The 14,861-nt window shown below is 40.6% G+C and overlaps 2 protein-coding genes across 5 annotated transcripts in view; one reads left to right on the top strand and one right to left on the bottom strand.

Moving 5' to 3' along the window:
* HAUS8 (HAUS augmin like complex subunit 8) overlaps positions 1–1,680 on the bottom strand; it is a 32,186-nt gene extending 30,506 nt beyond the window's left edge. The window contains exons 1-2 of one of the 4 annotated variants that reach the window (XM_070747713.1): positions 1,664–1,680; positions 1,123–1,172 (exon numbers count right to left, since the gene is read on the bottom strand). In XM_070747713.1, coding sequence (XP_070603814.1) covers positions 1,123–1,153 — 31 coding nt within the window. In that variant the 5' untranslated portion in view covers positions 1,154–1,172; positions 1,664–1,680. The other 3 variants (XM_070747697.1, XM_070747688.1, XM_070747704.1) reach the window with 3 other exon arrangements.
* Positions 1,446–13,963, top strand: MPV17L2 (MPV17 mitochondrial inner membrane protein like 2). Its single transcript, XM_070747728.1, has 6 exons — positions 1,446–1,811; positions 2,712–2,908; positions 5,850–6,020; positions 7,909–7,985; positions 9,834–9,962; positions 12,492–13,963. The coding sequence occupies exons 2-6, from the start codon at positions 2,722–2,724 to the stop codon at positions 12,561–12,563; spliced, it is 636 nt and encodes a 211-aa protein (XP_070603829.1). The 5' UTR covers positions 1,446–1,811; positions 2,712–2,721; the 3' UTR covers positions 12,564–13,963.
* Positions 13,964–14,861: the final 898 nt, after the last annotated feature.

Below are 14,861 nucleotides of genomic sequence, written 5' to 3'. Positions count from 1 at the left end.
GGGCTTTGGCAGTAGGGTCATTTAATATGAGTATTCCAGGGTCTTTAATGGAGTGGAGTTTGTCTGCAAGCTCTTGTTTATTCAGTTTGTATTTGGTATTCTGATTCTTTTTGCCAATGTGCATAGTACTAACAGTTTTAATATAAACTCAAACTGTCCAAGGAGCTGCTGATACAGTTCTATAGAGGAATTATTGAGTCCGTCATCAGCACCTCTATAACCGTCTAGTTCGGTTCTGCAACCCAACAAGACCGACACAGACTTCAGAGGATAATCAGAACTGCAGAAAAAACAATTGCTGCCAACCTGCCTTCCATTGAGGACCCGTATACTGCATGAGTCAAAAAGGGGGTGGTGAAAATATTTACTGACTTTGCATCCTGGACATAAACTGTTTCAGCTCCTACCCTCAAAACATTATTACAGAGCACTGCACACCAAGACAACTAGACACAATAACAGTTTTTCACCCGAACCGCCATCACACTGCTAAAAAAATAATTCCTTCAACACTGTCAAACTATTTACTAAGTCTGCAGTACTATTTCTATTAGTTTTTTTTCTCATCATTCCTATCACCCATTTCCTCCCACTTATGACTGTAAGATTCTTATTAATATTGATTATTTCCTCATTGCTCATTTGACCCCTATGACAATCATTAAGTGTTATATTTCATGATTCTTGACAAATGTATCTTTTCTTTTATGTACACTGAGAGCACATGCACCAAGGCAAATTCCTTGTGTGACCAATCACACTTCGCCAATAAAGAATTCTATTCTATAGTAGGTGAATTTTTGGAAGGTTATAAAATTTGAATAATTATTACTTTTTATAAGAATTGCTTTTATATAAGATTGGTATAATTCATAAATTTGACTTTATGTTGTAGAGATTTTAGATAATTATGGGGATTTTTTGTATATTGGGAAGTTGATAATGCTACCAACCAATGGATGGAAGTGTAGTGATAAGCACACTTTGAGTTTTTATATAATTTACGGTATATGTATGGATGTTTATGTGAAGTTGGTGAAATTAAATAAATAAATAAATAAATAAAAATAATAATAATAATAATTAAAAAAAAGAAATCTACTCTTCAATGCCATTACTCACCTCTCCGCTTCGGTTGGGCACCCGTCTCCATCTCCGCCGTTGCAGACTCCCTAGAAAGACAAATGAACTTGGGGGAAAGGAAAATAAAAACCTAAACCATCCGTCCTCTCCGCCTTCCCACTCACCGAGTGGCACCTTTCCCGCCGTTTCCGTCGAAGAAACGCACCTCTTGCCACACCCACTATAAAAAAATAAATCTCAGCGCATGCGCCCTGGAGCCCAGTTGAGCGGGAACAGCCTGAGCCACCCGAAAGGCGGAAGCACGGAAACCAGAGCGTCCCACTTTCAGGGCGGGCATCGGGCTTCATTCCCTTGCCGCTTCATTTTTCCAAGCGGAAAAATCCTCACTTCCGGCTTACTCAACTTCTCGGTCGGCGGCCAGGCTCGACGCATGCGCGGAGCGGTGCTCTCTCTTTTAATTAACTTTTCCATTTATTTTTTTCCCCGAGGCGAGCTGTCGCGGGACCGCATTAAAACCGTTACATTATTATTAAACCCCATCCTGTGAGTTCCTGTTTGCCTCCACCCGCGGGGACCGAACCTTCTTCCGCTCTAATAGCTGTAATAAGAGGGGCAGCTGGTGCACGTGACTCGCTCTTGCTTCACGCCGGCCGGTTCCATTCGCCTCTTTTCCTTCTTTCGTGGCTCTTCTTCCCCTGTTGCAAAGAAGCGCAACACTCCACTAATTGGTAAGCAGCTCCGACAAAGGTTTTTAAGCTGTTGGGACAAGGGGTTGAATCGGGATCTCCTTGAGCTTCTCTGCCTTTGGCGAGGAGCCGCAGGGTGCCCGGGGCTCAGTCTTGGGACTTTTGGGCGAAGTCCGATTTAGTTCCAGAAAGGCAGAGAAAGGTTGTAGCTGGCAACACTTGCAAGTTCCTCTTCTTTTTTCCCCTCCAAGATTTATTTTTATTTTTCTCCTCCAAACCTCAAATCACACAGGTCTACCAAAAAACATTTTTTTGAAATCATCGCTTTCATCATAGATTTGTTTTCTTTTGGTATTACTGAATTTTAATAGCTTTATTGCTTCATAGAAACATAGAAGATTGACGGCAGAAAAAGACCTCATGGTCCCTTATATTATTTCCTGTATTTTATCTTAGGAGGGATCTATGTTTATCCCAGGCATGTTTAAATTCAGTTACTGTGGATTTACCAACCACGTCTGCTGGAAGTTTGTTCCAGGCATCTACTACTCTTTCAGGAAAATCATATTTTCTCAGGTTGCTTCTGATTTCCCCCCCCAACTAATCCATTAAAAATTCCTAAAATTCTTCTACAGTACTATTGTACTCTATTAAAGAAATTGGTAGGATATCACACGTAGTTCCAGCTGAGAAACATTATAGAATGACTGTTTAATGCAAAGGGTGGGTTTTAAAAGTCCAAATACTTGTTAAATACATTTAAAAATGTCTTCTAAATTCATACTTATTTGTTTTTGGTATACATCATTTTCCATATTGCCAAACTTTCTAATTTTGTCATCCAGATAAACTTAAAAGTGTGGAGTGAATGGGTAACAGACACAAATGTGCTTGACTCTCAGAAACCATTTTGTTACTGTTCCCTTTGATTCTTGATACTAGGAGAACAGCCATGCTTGCTTGGGGCAGAAAAAGTTTCTCTGGACTTTCTGTCTACTGGAAACCGCTCTTCAAAGGCCGCCTCCTCCTCGTAACCAACACTGTCAGCTGTGGAGGGCTTCTAGCAACAGGGGACGCACTCCGCCAATCCTGGGAGATAAAGAAGGACTCCAAACGAAAATGGGATCGTGCCCGGACAGGTCAGTTTATGTCCTGTTAACTGCTGGTTTTACCATTAAAATGCTTCTTGGCTTGACAGTAAGATATCTCAAGGATCACTCAGTTTCAATCTGCTTGAACGGAGAGCTCTCTATCACAAAAACTATTACTAGACTCTATCAGGAGAATGAAGGCCTCAAATGTTTTTTTTGTAGTAGCAGTACCGACATGGAACTTTCTGCCCCCTGAAATCCACTGAATGCCTTGCTGGGTTTCAGGACATTTTTATTTATTCATTCAGTTAAAGCAGCGGTTCTCAACCTGTGGGTCACAACAATCCCTTTAGGGGTTGAACAGCCCTTTCACAGGGATTGCCTAAGACCAGGGGTAGGCAAAGTTGGCTCTTCTATGACTTTTGGACTTCAACTCCCAGAATTCCTGAGCCAGTCATGCTAGCTCAGGAATTCTGGGAGTTGAAGTTCACGTGTCTTAGAAGAGCCAACTTTGCCTACCCCGGCCTAAGACCATCGGAAAACACGTATTTCCAATGGTCTTGGGAACTGAGACACTGCTCCTCTGTTCATCTCCAGATAGGTCCACCACATGCAAATAGACTACTGCAAATATATATATATGTACCATGGGAATTTCTGAGCATGTGCAGAAGCCAAATTTCTGGCACTGGTCATGCGTCGTGTTTTCAGTTTTTTTTCCATTTTTTATAAAAAAAATTGGTACTGCATGCGCACCCACGAGACACAGCCACGCAGTGTAGGAGGAAGCTAACCAGCAACGATGTAAGTTAGAACCCAGCCCTGAGTTTCCTAATAATTTTTTTATTTTATGGTTGAGGCATTAACCCTGCTGTTCTGTTCGAGTCTGTGCAACACAAAATCGAAGTTTGAGACCCTGTAAAAAAATTTCCCTGCATTTCTGAAACTTGAAATTTTATGTCTTTTCATCATTTCAGGGGTTCTCTCCATGAGAATTTTTTTTGGGGGTGGGGGGCTTAGTTTTTGCTGGGCAAAAAAAGTCACACTTGTACTGTTTACGAGTCTGTGTGACTCGCACCGAAAATTCTTTATTTTAAGTGCTTATATTTGGTCAATTTGAAAACTTCTTTTATTTATTATTATTTATTTATTATTTAGATTTGTATGCCGCCCCTCTCCGCGGACTTCTTTCCCTTGGAAACTAGGTTGAACATTTCTGCACACAATGAAATGAAAATTGAAATTAAAAAATAATGCTTATTGGTTTATTTTGTTCATAAAAGCCTGCCCGCCCCCTTTTTTTGTGAATTTTTTTTCAATTTATAGATAGAACATTCCTGATCATAAGAAAAATATAAATGAACTGGAAAAAAATGATGCTTATTGGTTTTTTTAATCAGAAGTAAGGCCTCCCCTCCACACCAGCTGCTTGCAACCATTTTCACTTTAAAAATTTTTTAGGCTCCAAATCCGAAATATTTTTAATATCTTAGGCATTCATTTACTCAATTTAACATTGCTGATCATCATAAAAATATTTTTGATTTGTCCTCGCTTTCTTACCTGTGAGCTTTAGGGAGTGCCCCCTTGTCCTAGTATTGTGTGATAGAGAAAAGAATTTTAAATAAGAAAAGATTTTTTCTCTATCCACCTTTTCTATCCCATGCATTATTTTATAAACTTCGATCAAGTCACCTCTTAAATGCCATCTTTCAAGGCTGAAGAGACCAAGGCATTGCAACCTGGTTTCATAAGTGAGGTGCTCCATACAACACTTAATGATTGTCATAGGGTTCAAATCAGGAAACAATATTAATATAAATCGTAAAGATACAAGTAATAAATTACAGTCATAAATGGGTGGAGATGGGTGATAGGAACGATGAGATGATAATATATACTGCTCAAAAAATAAAGATCTGAATGAATGAAATATTCTCATTGAGTACTTTGTTCTGTACAAAGTTGAATGTGCACAACAGCATGTGAAATTGATTGTCAATCAGGGTTGCTTCCTAAGTGGACAGCTTGAAATACTCGGAGTTACCGTATATTGAAACATAGAAACATAGAAGACTGACGGCAGAAAAAGACCTCATGGTCCATCTAGTTTGCCCTTATACTATTTCCTGTATTTTATCTTAGGATGGATATATGTTTATCCCAGGCATGTTTAAATTCAGTTACTGTGGATTTACCAACCACATCTGCTGGAAGTTTGTTCCAAGGATCTACTACTCTTTCAGTGAAATAATATTTTCTCACGTTGCTTTTGATCTTTCCCCCAACTAACTTCAGATTGTGTCCCCTTGTTCTTGTGTTCACTTTCCTATTAAAAACACTTCCCTCCTGAACCTTATTTAACCCTTTAACATATTTAAATGTTTCGATCATGTCCCCCCTTTTCCTTCTGTCCTCCAGACTATACAGATTGAATTCATTAAGTCTTTCCTGATACATTTTATGCTTAAGACCTTCCACCATTCTTGTAGCCCGTCTTTGGACCCGTTCAATTTTGTCAATACCGTATCTTTTTGTAGGTGACGTCTCCAGAACTGAACACAGTATTCCAAATGTGGTCTCACCAGCGCTCTATATAAGGGGATCACAATCTCCCTCTTCCTGCTTGTTATACTTCTACCTATGCAGCCAAGCATTCTACTTGCTTTTCCTACTGCCCGACCACACATATTGTGTTGTTTAACTGTTCCCTTTATTTCTTTGAGCAGTGTATATTATTTGCCACGTGCCCAAATTTTGATCTTGACCATGGGGCTACTGCAAGTGTGAGAATCAATACAAGTCACTTTTTTTTCAATGCCATTGTAACTTCAAATGGTCATTGAATGAATGAATGTACGAAGGATTACTTGTACTTTGTAGTAGTTGTTTTTTTAAAAAAAATTCTCTTATTTATGCATCACGGATTTTTTGTTATTTGATGATGAATCCTTTATGTTTTGCTAACGGAGCAAATTTCCTCCTTCAGCACGAATGTTCACCATCGGCTGCACTATGGGCCCAATGATGCACTACTGGTACCTGTGGCTAGACGGAGTCTTCCCTGCTGCTGGCTTCAGTGGCATCAGGACCGTCCTGAAAAAAGTGTTCATTGATCAGATCGTTGCCTCTCCGGTCTTTGGGGTTTGGTATTTCATAGGTAAGACTAAATTCCTGAAGGTGCAAGACGAATGTCTGCTCTTTTGAGGGCAAAAATGAATGGGGGAAATAGAATAGGTAGAACAGTGTTCCCTCGATTTTCACGGGTTCGAACTTCGCGAAAAGTCTATACCACGGTTTTTCAAAAATATTAATTAAAAAATACTTCGCGGTTTTTCCCCCAGGGTTATCGCCAAACATTCATCCACCTTTAATAAATATTTTTTTAAATAAACTTTAATAAATAACCCTGGTGAGTAATAATCTAAATGGTTGCTAAGGGAATGGGAAATCGCAATTTAGGGGTTTAAAGTGTTAAGGGAAGGCTTGTGATACTGTTCATAGCCAAAAATAGTGTATTTACTTCCGCATCTCTACTTTGCGGAAATTCGACTTTCGCGGGCGGTCTCGGAACGCATCCCCCGTGAAAAGTGAGGGAACACTGTATACCTATGTGGAATACCTATGGGACCGCCTTCTGTCGCATGAATCCCAGTGAGCGGTCAGGTCCCACAGAGTTGGCCTTTTCCAGGTCAACTAGACAATGTCAGTTGGCGGGTCTTAGGGGAAGAGCCTTCTCTGTGGGGGGCCCTGCTCTCTGGAATCAGCTCCCCCCAGAGATTCGCACTGCCCCCACCCTCATGAGGCTTGGTGCTATTATATTCTTGCCCACTGGCCAACGAATGTGCTGAGAGAAAATTGATTGAATGGGAATGACATCTTTATATGGCTTGGGTTTTTTAGATTGTAGTTAAAATTAATTGGATTTAATTTTTTTTTAAAAATAAAAATATGTTTATTGGTTATATACATTAAAAACAGAGTACAGAAAAGTAAAGGGAATATATATAATGTACATTCTAGCAATTATAGTTTACTTATATAGCATGCGTGATTGGGGAAGGAGATAGAAAGAAAGGGAAAGGGATTTAGAAAAAAGGGAAAGAAATACAAGAGGAGGACGAATAGAAAAATAGAGCAAAAAAAGAGTAGTAAGAAGAGTGGGGGGGGCAGCGTTGGAGCTGGGGCTTCTATGTTTTGCGGCCTGTGGTTTAAGCATATAGGTGGTATAGATTTTCCTGAAGTTTTATCCATATGTATTTGACGTAGTTGCTAGTGCCATCATTTATCAGTGATTTATGAGTTTGTTCATTCAGTTTCTTTGTAGTTCAAAATTTGTGTCGATCGATGTTTACATTTTATCCTTTCAATTTGTTATTATGATTCATGTCATTATTTACTGGTTTTACACGTTGTTTTAGTTGGACATTTTTCTTGATGTATAATTTTTAAGTAATTTCTTTTTTTTAACCAATGGTACCATTTGTCCCATGCTTTGTAGAAATCTGTCTCATCCTTGTTTTGCAGTTCCATTGTTAGCTTGGACATTTCTGCACATTCCATTATTTTAATCAAAAGAGATAAAAAAATGTTGGTTTTTTTCCCTGTTTCCAGTATTGTGCGTATAGAATCCCTGCGGCTGTAATAATGTGAAGTGAATTATAATATATCTGTTTTCTTTATTAAAATTTTGTCTTATGATTCCTAATAAAAATAGTTCGGGTTTTGCATGGATGGTCTGGGAGGTGATTTGTTCTAGTATAATTTTGATTTTATAAATTGGATTTAAATGTTATACATTGTTTTATTATATGTTGTAAGCCACCCCGAGTCCTCGGAGAAGGGCGGCATAAAAGTCCAATTAACAAATAAATAATAAATATGGGCTTTTGCTACAGATCTTGCGTGGAGGAAGCAGAGACAGAGGGTGTGGCATTTCTGCTGTCCCTTCTGTGCTTGGCTTCCTCTGAAAAATATACAGTTCCTTTAGTTCCCCGTAGCCAAAGAATATCCCCCATATTTCCATCTGCCTTGTTATTATTCTGCAGGGCTTGGATCTTTAGAAGGACAGAGTCTGCAGAAAAGCTGGCATGAATTGGAAGAGAACTTTTGGGAATTCTACAAGGTAAATTTATCATATTTTTCGAACTACACTGCTTAAAAAAATAAACATAGAAGACTGACGGCAGAAAAAGACCTTGTGATCCATCTAGTCTGCCCTCATACTATTTCCTGGATTTTATCTTAGGATGGAGTCTTCGGAGAGGGGCGGCATACAAATCTAATTAATAATAATAATAATTGTTGTTGTTGTTGTTATTATTATTATTATTATTATTATTATTATTATTATTATTATATATGTTTATCCCAGGCATGTTTAAATTCAGTTACTGTGGATTTACCAACCACGTCTGCTGGAAGTTTGTTCCAAGGATCTACTACTCTTTCAGGAAAATCATATTTTCTCATGTTGCTTCTGATCTTTCCCCCAACTAACTTCAGATTGTGTCCCCTTGTTCTTGTGTTCACTTTCCTATTAAAAACATTTCCCTCCTGAACCTTTTTTGACCCTTTAACATATTTAAATGTTTCGATCATGTCCCCCCTTTCCCTTATGTCCTCCAGACTATACAGATTGAGTTCCTGAAGTCTTTCCTGATACGTTTTATGCTTAAGACCTTCCACCATTCTTGTAGCCCGTCTTTGGACCCGTTCAATTTTGTCAATATCTTTTTGTAGGTGAGGTCACTCAAAGAACACATCCTAGATCTGAAGGAATGAAAAATTCTCATTGAATATTTCAATTGCACAACTATTCCATTTGCACAACAGCATGTGAAATTGATTGTCAATCAATTTCCTAAGTGGACAGTTTGATTTCACAGAAGTTTGATTTACTTGAAGTTATATTCTTTTGTTTAATTTTATTTTTTTGAGCAGTATATAAGATGCTCTGGGCTTTAAGACATATCTAGCTTTTGGGGAGAAAAACAAGGGGGAAAAATCTGCCTCTGCCTCCCAGCATCCATCCAATATTCATCTGGCCTGTTTGCTACCGCTGCCCATTTGCTGCAGTGGTTTGCCACAGCCCGTTCGCCCCCACTCATTCTAGAAGAAGGTAGTGATTTCTGACAGTCTCGAAATGGGTGAACAGTGCAGTCAGGCGGTAGGGAAAGCAAGTAGGATGCTTGGCTGCATAGCTAGAGGTATAACAAGCAGGAAGAGGGAGATTGTGATCCCCTTATATAGAGCGCTGGTGAGGCCACATTTGGAATACTGTGTTCAGTTCTGGAGACCTCACCTACAAAAAGATATTGACAAAATTGAACGGGTCCAAAGACGGGCTACAAGAATGGTTGAAGGTCTTAAGCATAAAACCTACCAGGAAAGACTTCATGAACTCAATCTGTATAGTCTGGAGGACAGAAGGAAAAGGGGGGACATGATCGAAACATTTAAATATGTCAAAGGGTTAAATAAGGTCCAGGAGGGAAGTGTTTTTAATAGGAAAGTGAACACAAGAACAAGGGGACACAATCTGAAGTTAGTTGGGGGAAAGATCAAAAGCAACATGAGAAAATATTATTTTACTGAAAGAGTAGTAGATCCTTGGAACAAACTTCCAGCAGACGTGGTTGGTAAATCCACAGTAACTGAATTTAAACATGCCTGGGATAAACATAGATCCATTGTAAGATAAAATACAGAAAGTAGTATAAGGGCAGACTAGATGGATCATGAGGTCTTTTTCTGCCGTCAGTTTTCTATGTTTCTATGTTTAAGAACTGATCAGCACTGCACTAACCTTGCTCCCCCAAATATTTGGAGTATAAGATACACAGAATTGGGGTCTTTTTTGGGGGGGGCATCTTATACTCTGAAAAATATGGTAACTTTTTTTTTTGTCCCCAACTTTCTGACCCAGAGTTTGTGGATGGAGTAATTAACTTAAGTCTTTTTGTGTTTGCAGATGGACTGGTGTGTGTGGCCCCCAACCCAGCTGATCAACTTTCTGTTCCTGCCACCCACGTATCGAGTGATTTACATGAATTTCGTCACTCTAGGATGGGACACTTACCTATCGTACCTTAAATATCGTGTGAGTAGGACTCACTAAAATAATTGGCGTCAGAAATACAGGCGGTCCTCAACTTGCAAGAGTTTGTTGAGCGACTGTTCAAAGTTACAGTGGCACACACAAAAAGTGACTTAATGACTGTCACAGCATCCTCATGGTTACATGGTCAAAATTCAGACATTTGGCAAGCGACTCGTATTTATTTTATTTATTTATTTATTTAATTTTATTTTATTTATTGGATTTGTTTACCGCCCCTCTCCAGAGACTCAGGGCAGCTAACAGCAATAATAAGACAGCGTACAATAATAATCCAATACTAAAAACGATTAAAAACCCATGAATATAAAAACTAAACATACATACAGACATACCATGCATAAAATTGTAAAGGCCTAGGGGGAAAGAGTATCTCAATTCCCCCATGCCTGGCGGCAGAGGTGGGTTTTAAGTAGCTTACGAAAGGCAAGGTGGGTGGGGGCAATTCTAATTTCTGAGGGGAGTTGGTTCCAGAGGGCCGGGGCCGCTACAGAGAAGGCTCTTCCCCTGGGTCCCGCCAAGCGGCATTGTTTAATTGACGGGACCCGGGGAAGACCCACTCTGTGGGACCTAACTGGTCGCTGGGATTCGTGCAGCAGAAGGCGGTCCCCGAGATAATCTGGTCTGGTGCCATGAAAGGCTTTATAGGTCATAACCAACACTTTGAATTGTGACCGGAAACTGATCGGCAACCAGTGCAGACTGCGGAGTGTTGGAGTAACATGGGCATATTTGGGAAAGCCCATGATTGCTCTCGCAGCTGCATTCTGCATGATCTGAAGTTTCCGAACACTTTTCAAAGGTAGCTCCATGTAGAGAGCATTACAGTAGTCGAACCTCGAGGTGATGAGGGCATGAGTGACTGTGAGCAGTGACTCCCAGTCCAAATAGGGCCGCAACTGGTGCACCAGGCGAACCTGGGCAAACGCCCCCCTCGCCACAGCTGAAAGATGTTTCTGTAATGTGAGCTGTGGATCGAGGAGGACGCCCAAGTTGTGAACCCTCTCTGAGGGGGTCAATGATTCTCCCCCCAGGGTGATGGACGGACAGATGGAATTGTCCTTGGGAGGCAAGACCCACAGCCACTCCGTCTTGTCTGGATGGATGATGGTTAGACCAGTGTTTCCCAACCTTGGCAACTTGAAGATATTTGGACTCCAACTCCCGGAATTCCCCAGCCATCAAATTCTGGGAGTTGGAGTCCAAATATCTTCAAGTTGCTACGGTTGGGAAACACTGGGTTAGACTATCCTGGCACCCTGTGATCATTTTGCAACCTTCTGACAAGTAGAGTCAATGGTGGATCCAGATTCACGTAACCACCATGTTACTAACTTAAGTGCAATGCGGCAAGAAAGTTCGCAAAATGGGGCAACATTCATGTAACAAGTGTCTCAATTGGCAACAGAAAATTTGGGTTCAGTTGTGGTCGTTAAGTCAAGGACCACCTATAATTCAAATTAAAACACAGAGCGGAATGAATGTAAAGTTTTGTTGAGTAAGCCCTTTTTATCTAGCCTTTTTTTTTTAAACCATAGATGGTAACAAGTCAATTTGAGCCTCTCTGTATTTAGATCTTGTGTTCTACTATTAAGCAACATACAATGGCTTAGGACCAGATTATCTCCGGGACCGTCTTCTGCCTCATGTATCCCAGTGGCCAGTTAGGTGCCACAAAGTCGGCCTTTTTCAGGTCCCGTCGGCCAGACAATGTTGACTGGTGGGGCCTGGGGGGAAGAGCCTTCTCTGTGGTGGCCCCGGCCCTCTGGAACGAACTCCCTCTGGAGATACATACTGCCCCTCCCTCCTGGTCTTTCGTAAGGCCTTAAAATCCTACATCTGTTGGTGGGCATGGGGGCCGTGAGTGATGAGACTGTCTTTGGCCGATACGAGATACGATTGGACTGGATAAATGTGTGTGAGTGTACATGGGGACTTTTAAAATGTTTTTTTAAAGTAAATTTTCATAATTTATATAGTTATTTAGATTTCTTATATATTGTTATACAGTGGTACCTCATGATACGAGCCCCTCGTCTTACGAACAACCCGAGATACGAATCCGGGGTTCAGAAAATTTTTGCCTCTTCTTACGAACTTTTTCCTTCTTACGAACCTGCCGCCGCCGAGAAGCCCCGCCGCCCGGCTGTCACCTTTTAAAACAGCCGGGGGGCTTCTCAGCGTCCTCCTGAACCCGAACGCCAAACCCGAACTTCCGGGTTCAGCGTTTGGGAGGCCGCCAATAAGCCCCCCTGGCTGTTTTAAAGGGTGACAGCCGGGTGGCGGGGCTTCTCAGAGGCCTCCCGGACGTCGAACCCGGAAGTTCGGCAAAAGTTCGGGTTCGGGTGGGTGCTGAGAAGCCCCGCCGCCCGGCTGTCGTCTTTTGAAACAGCCGGGGGGCTTCTCGGCGGCCTCAGAAGTCAAAAATTGGGTTGGGTGCTGGGAAACCAAGTGGCTTGATAAATTTCAAGTTTACAAAGCTAAATATGTGTTAATTTTTGTTTTGTTTAGAATAAAAAGCCAGCGCTCAGCCAGGACGAAGAAACTAAACCTTGCACTCCTGAGATCCAGACTACTGGGTGAAACGTGTGAATGACCAAACTACTTTTTAAAAACCAGAAACAATCCAGCATCTTTTTTTTTTTTTTTTTTGAAAAATACTATTTGAATTCTTCTATGTGGGAAATGGTGCCCGAATGAGTCTGTTTTCTGCAAGCTGTTTTGATTTTCCTTATCAAAAACTATATAACAAGAACGAGACTGAAGGCTCAGAGCACCTTTTCCCAGTGCGAGTCGAAGCAGCAGCCAACATCCAGGACGCAAAAGGGCTGTCCCTTGAAAAGTGCCAAGTTATAGATTTTTCTAATTTATTTATTTATTAATTTTTGTATCACACCAGTCTCGTGATTTTGGATGGTGTGCAGGAATCTCAATAGTGATCTTAAAAAATCAATCGTGTCAATGAAAACAAAGAGACGAAGAAAATATGTCCATCTTCCTTCTCCACAAAGTCCGAGAGGAATCAGGAAAGTTTTGCAGAGCTTTCTGAAAGCCGAAAATGAAGCATCAGGTGTATTTCAACCTCAACAGCATTAAGATGTGTGGATTTCGACTCCTAGAATTCCCCAGCCAGCAAACAGGTGTAGCCATATTTAAGAACCGTTGATTCTCTTTACATGGTTCAAGTTAGCAACTCAGTTCACCCCTTGGAAGATGAATGCATCTAGTACAGTGATACCTCGTCTTACAAACGCCTCGTCATACAAACTTTTCGAGATACAAACCCGGGCTTTAAGATTTTTTTGCCTCTTTTTACAAACTATTTTCACCTTACAAACCCACCGCCGCCTCTGGGATGCCCCGCCTCCGGACTTCCGTTGCCAGCGAAGCACCCGTTTTTGTGCTGCTGGGATTCACCTGAGGCTCCCCTCTGTGGGAAACCCCACCTCCGGGCTTCCGTGTTTTTGTGATGCTGCAGGGGAATCCCAGCAGTGCAAAAACAGGTGCTTCGCTGGCAATGGAAGTCCGGAGGTGCCATGGAGGGGAGCCTCAGGGGAATCCCAGCAGCGCAAAAACGGGCCCTTCGGCTGGCAAAAGGGGTGAATTTTGGGCTTGCACGCATTAATCACTTTTCCATTGATTCCTATGGGAAACATTGCTTCGTCTTACAAACTTTTCACCTTAAGAACCTCGTCCCGGAACCAATTAAGTTTGTAAGACAAGGTATCACTGTATTTTGGAAATAATTATTTAGATAACAGGAGAGTCAGACAAGCTAAGAAAGAGAGAAGTACAAAAAAGGTGGGGGCAGGGGAATTCATTTTGGTACCTGTAAACCCACAGCATCCTTTACAGAACACGCCGCCAGAGGGGATAGATTTGGGCAGCCAATAAATTTAATGAATATGTCTTTAAAAAAATAACAAACATGCTTGAGTAACTTCACCCTATGATTGTGTTGAAAGATTAAATATGGGAAATTAGATTGTGTCCTTATTGTTATGCTCACGAAGGTAGAATTTTAAAAAAAGGCCTTAAAACCAAGAGTGAGTGACTATATGATTCTAAAGCATGGGAATTTTTCAATTCTCTATTTTGTTTTCCTTCAGTGGATTAGAGAAATATATCACGGAAATGTTTGCTCATAATATATCCAGACTTTTGTTGAACTTATTCTTCATCTTATGTACTATATTTGTTGCATAATTATGGGGTTTTAAAAATATTTTAAAATTTTAAATTATTAGATTTGTTATGAACTGTTTTATTGTATTGTGAGCCGCCCCAAGTCTTTTTTTTAATTTATTTTTATTAATTTTAAACAATTTTTATATCACACAACATAAAACAGTGCATAGTGAATTGTGCCCACCACCCCAACACACACACATTCCCCACCACCAAATTGGGGGTGTTTCATTTATAGTCCACTTAACCCAAGAGCAATATATCTGTTTACATATTATAGAGTGATTCCAATTTATTTCTTGTAGCTTGGTCTCGGATTCTGCTCGTCATATATGTCTTACCTTGTCCCACCGTCCCATCAGTTGTCCCAACTCAGTTTCATTATCCGAATTTATCCTTTTATCCATAATTTCAAATTGAATATGGTCCACCATGTACCCATACCAATTTTGCATTGTCCATTTTGTCGCATCCTTCCAACCCAGAACTATTACTGCCTGAGCGCTTTCTATTGCTGCTTTTTTTATTTCTCTAAATTCTCCCATCGCATTACTTTTTACTAGTACTGCCATTTCCTTAGTGATTGTCCATTGTATATTTAGCATTCTATTGATATCCTCTTTCACTTTTTGCCAAAATTCCTGCATTATCGGGCATTCCCAAAACATATGCATAAACATCCCTTTGTCTTGA

The sequence above is a fragment of the Erythrolamprus reginae genome, chromosome 1, assembly GCF_031021105.1.
Source record: "Erythrolamprus reginae isolate rEryReg1 chromosome 1, rEryReg1.hap1, whole genome shotgun sequence".
Taxonomy (NCBI): Eukaryota; Metazoa; Chordata; class Lepidosauria; order Squamata; family Dipsadidae; genus Erythrolamprus; species Erythrolamprus reginae.
This window is presented reverse-complemented; position numbering and strand designations above follow the sequence as displayed.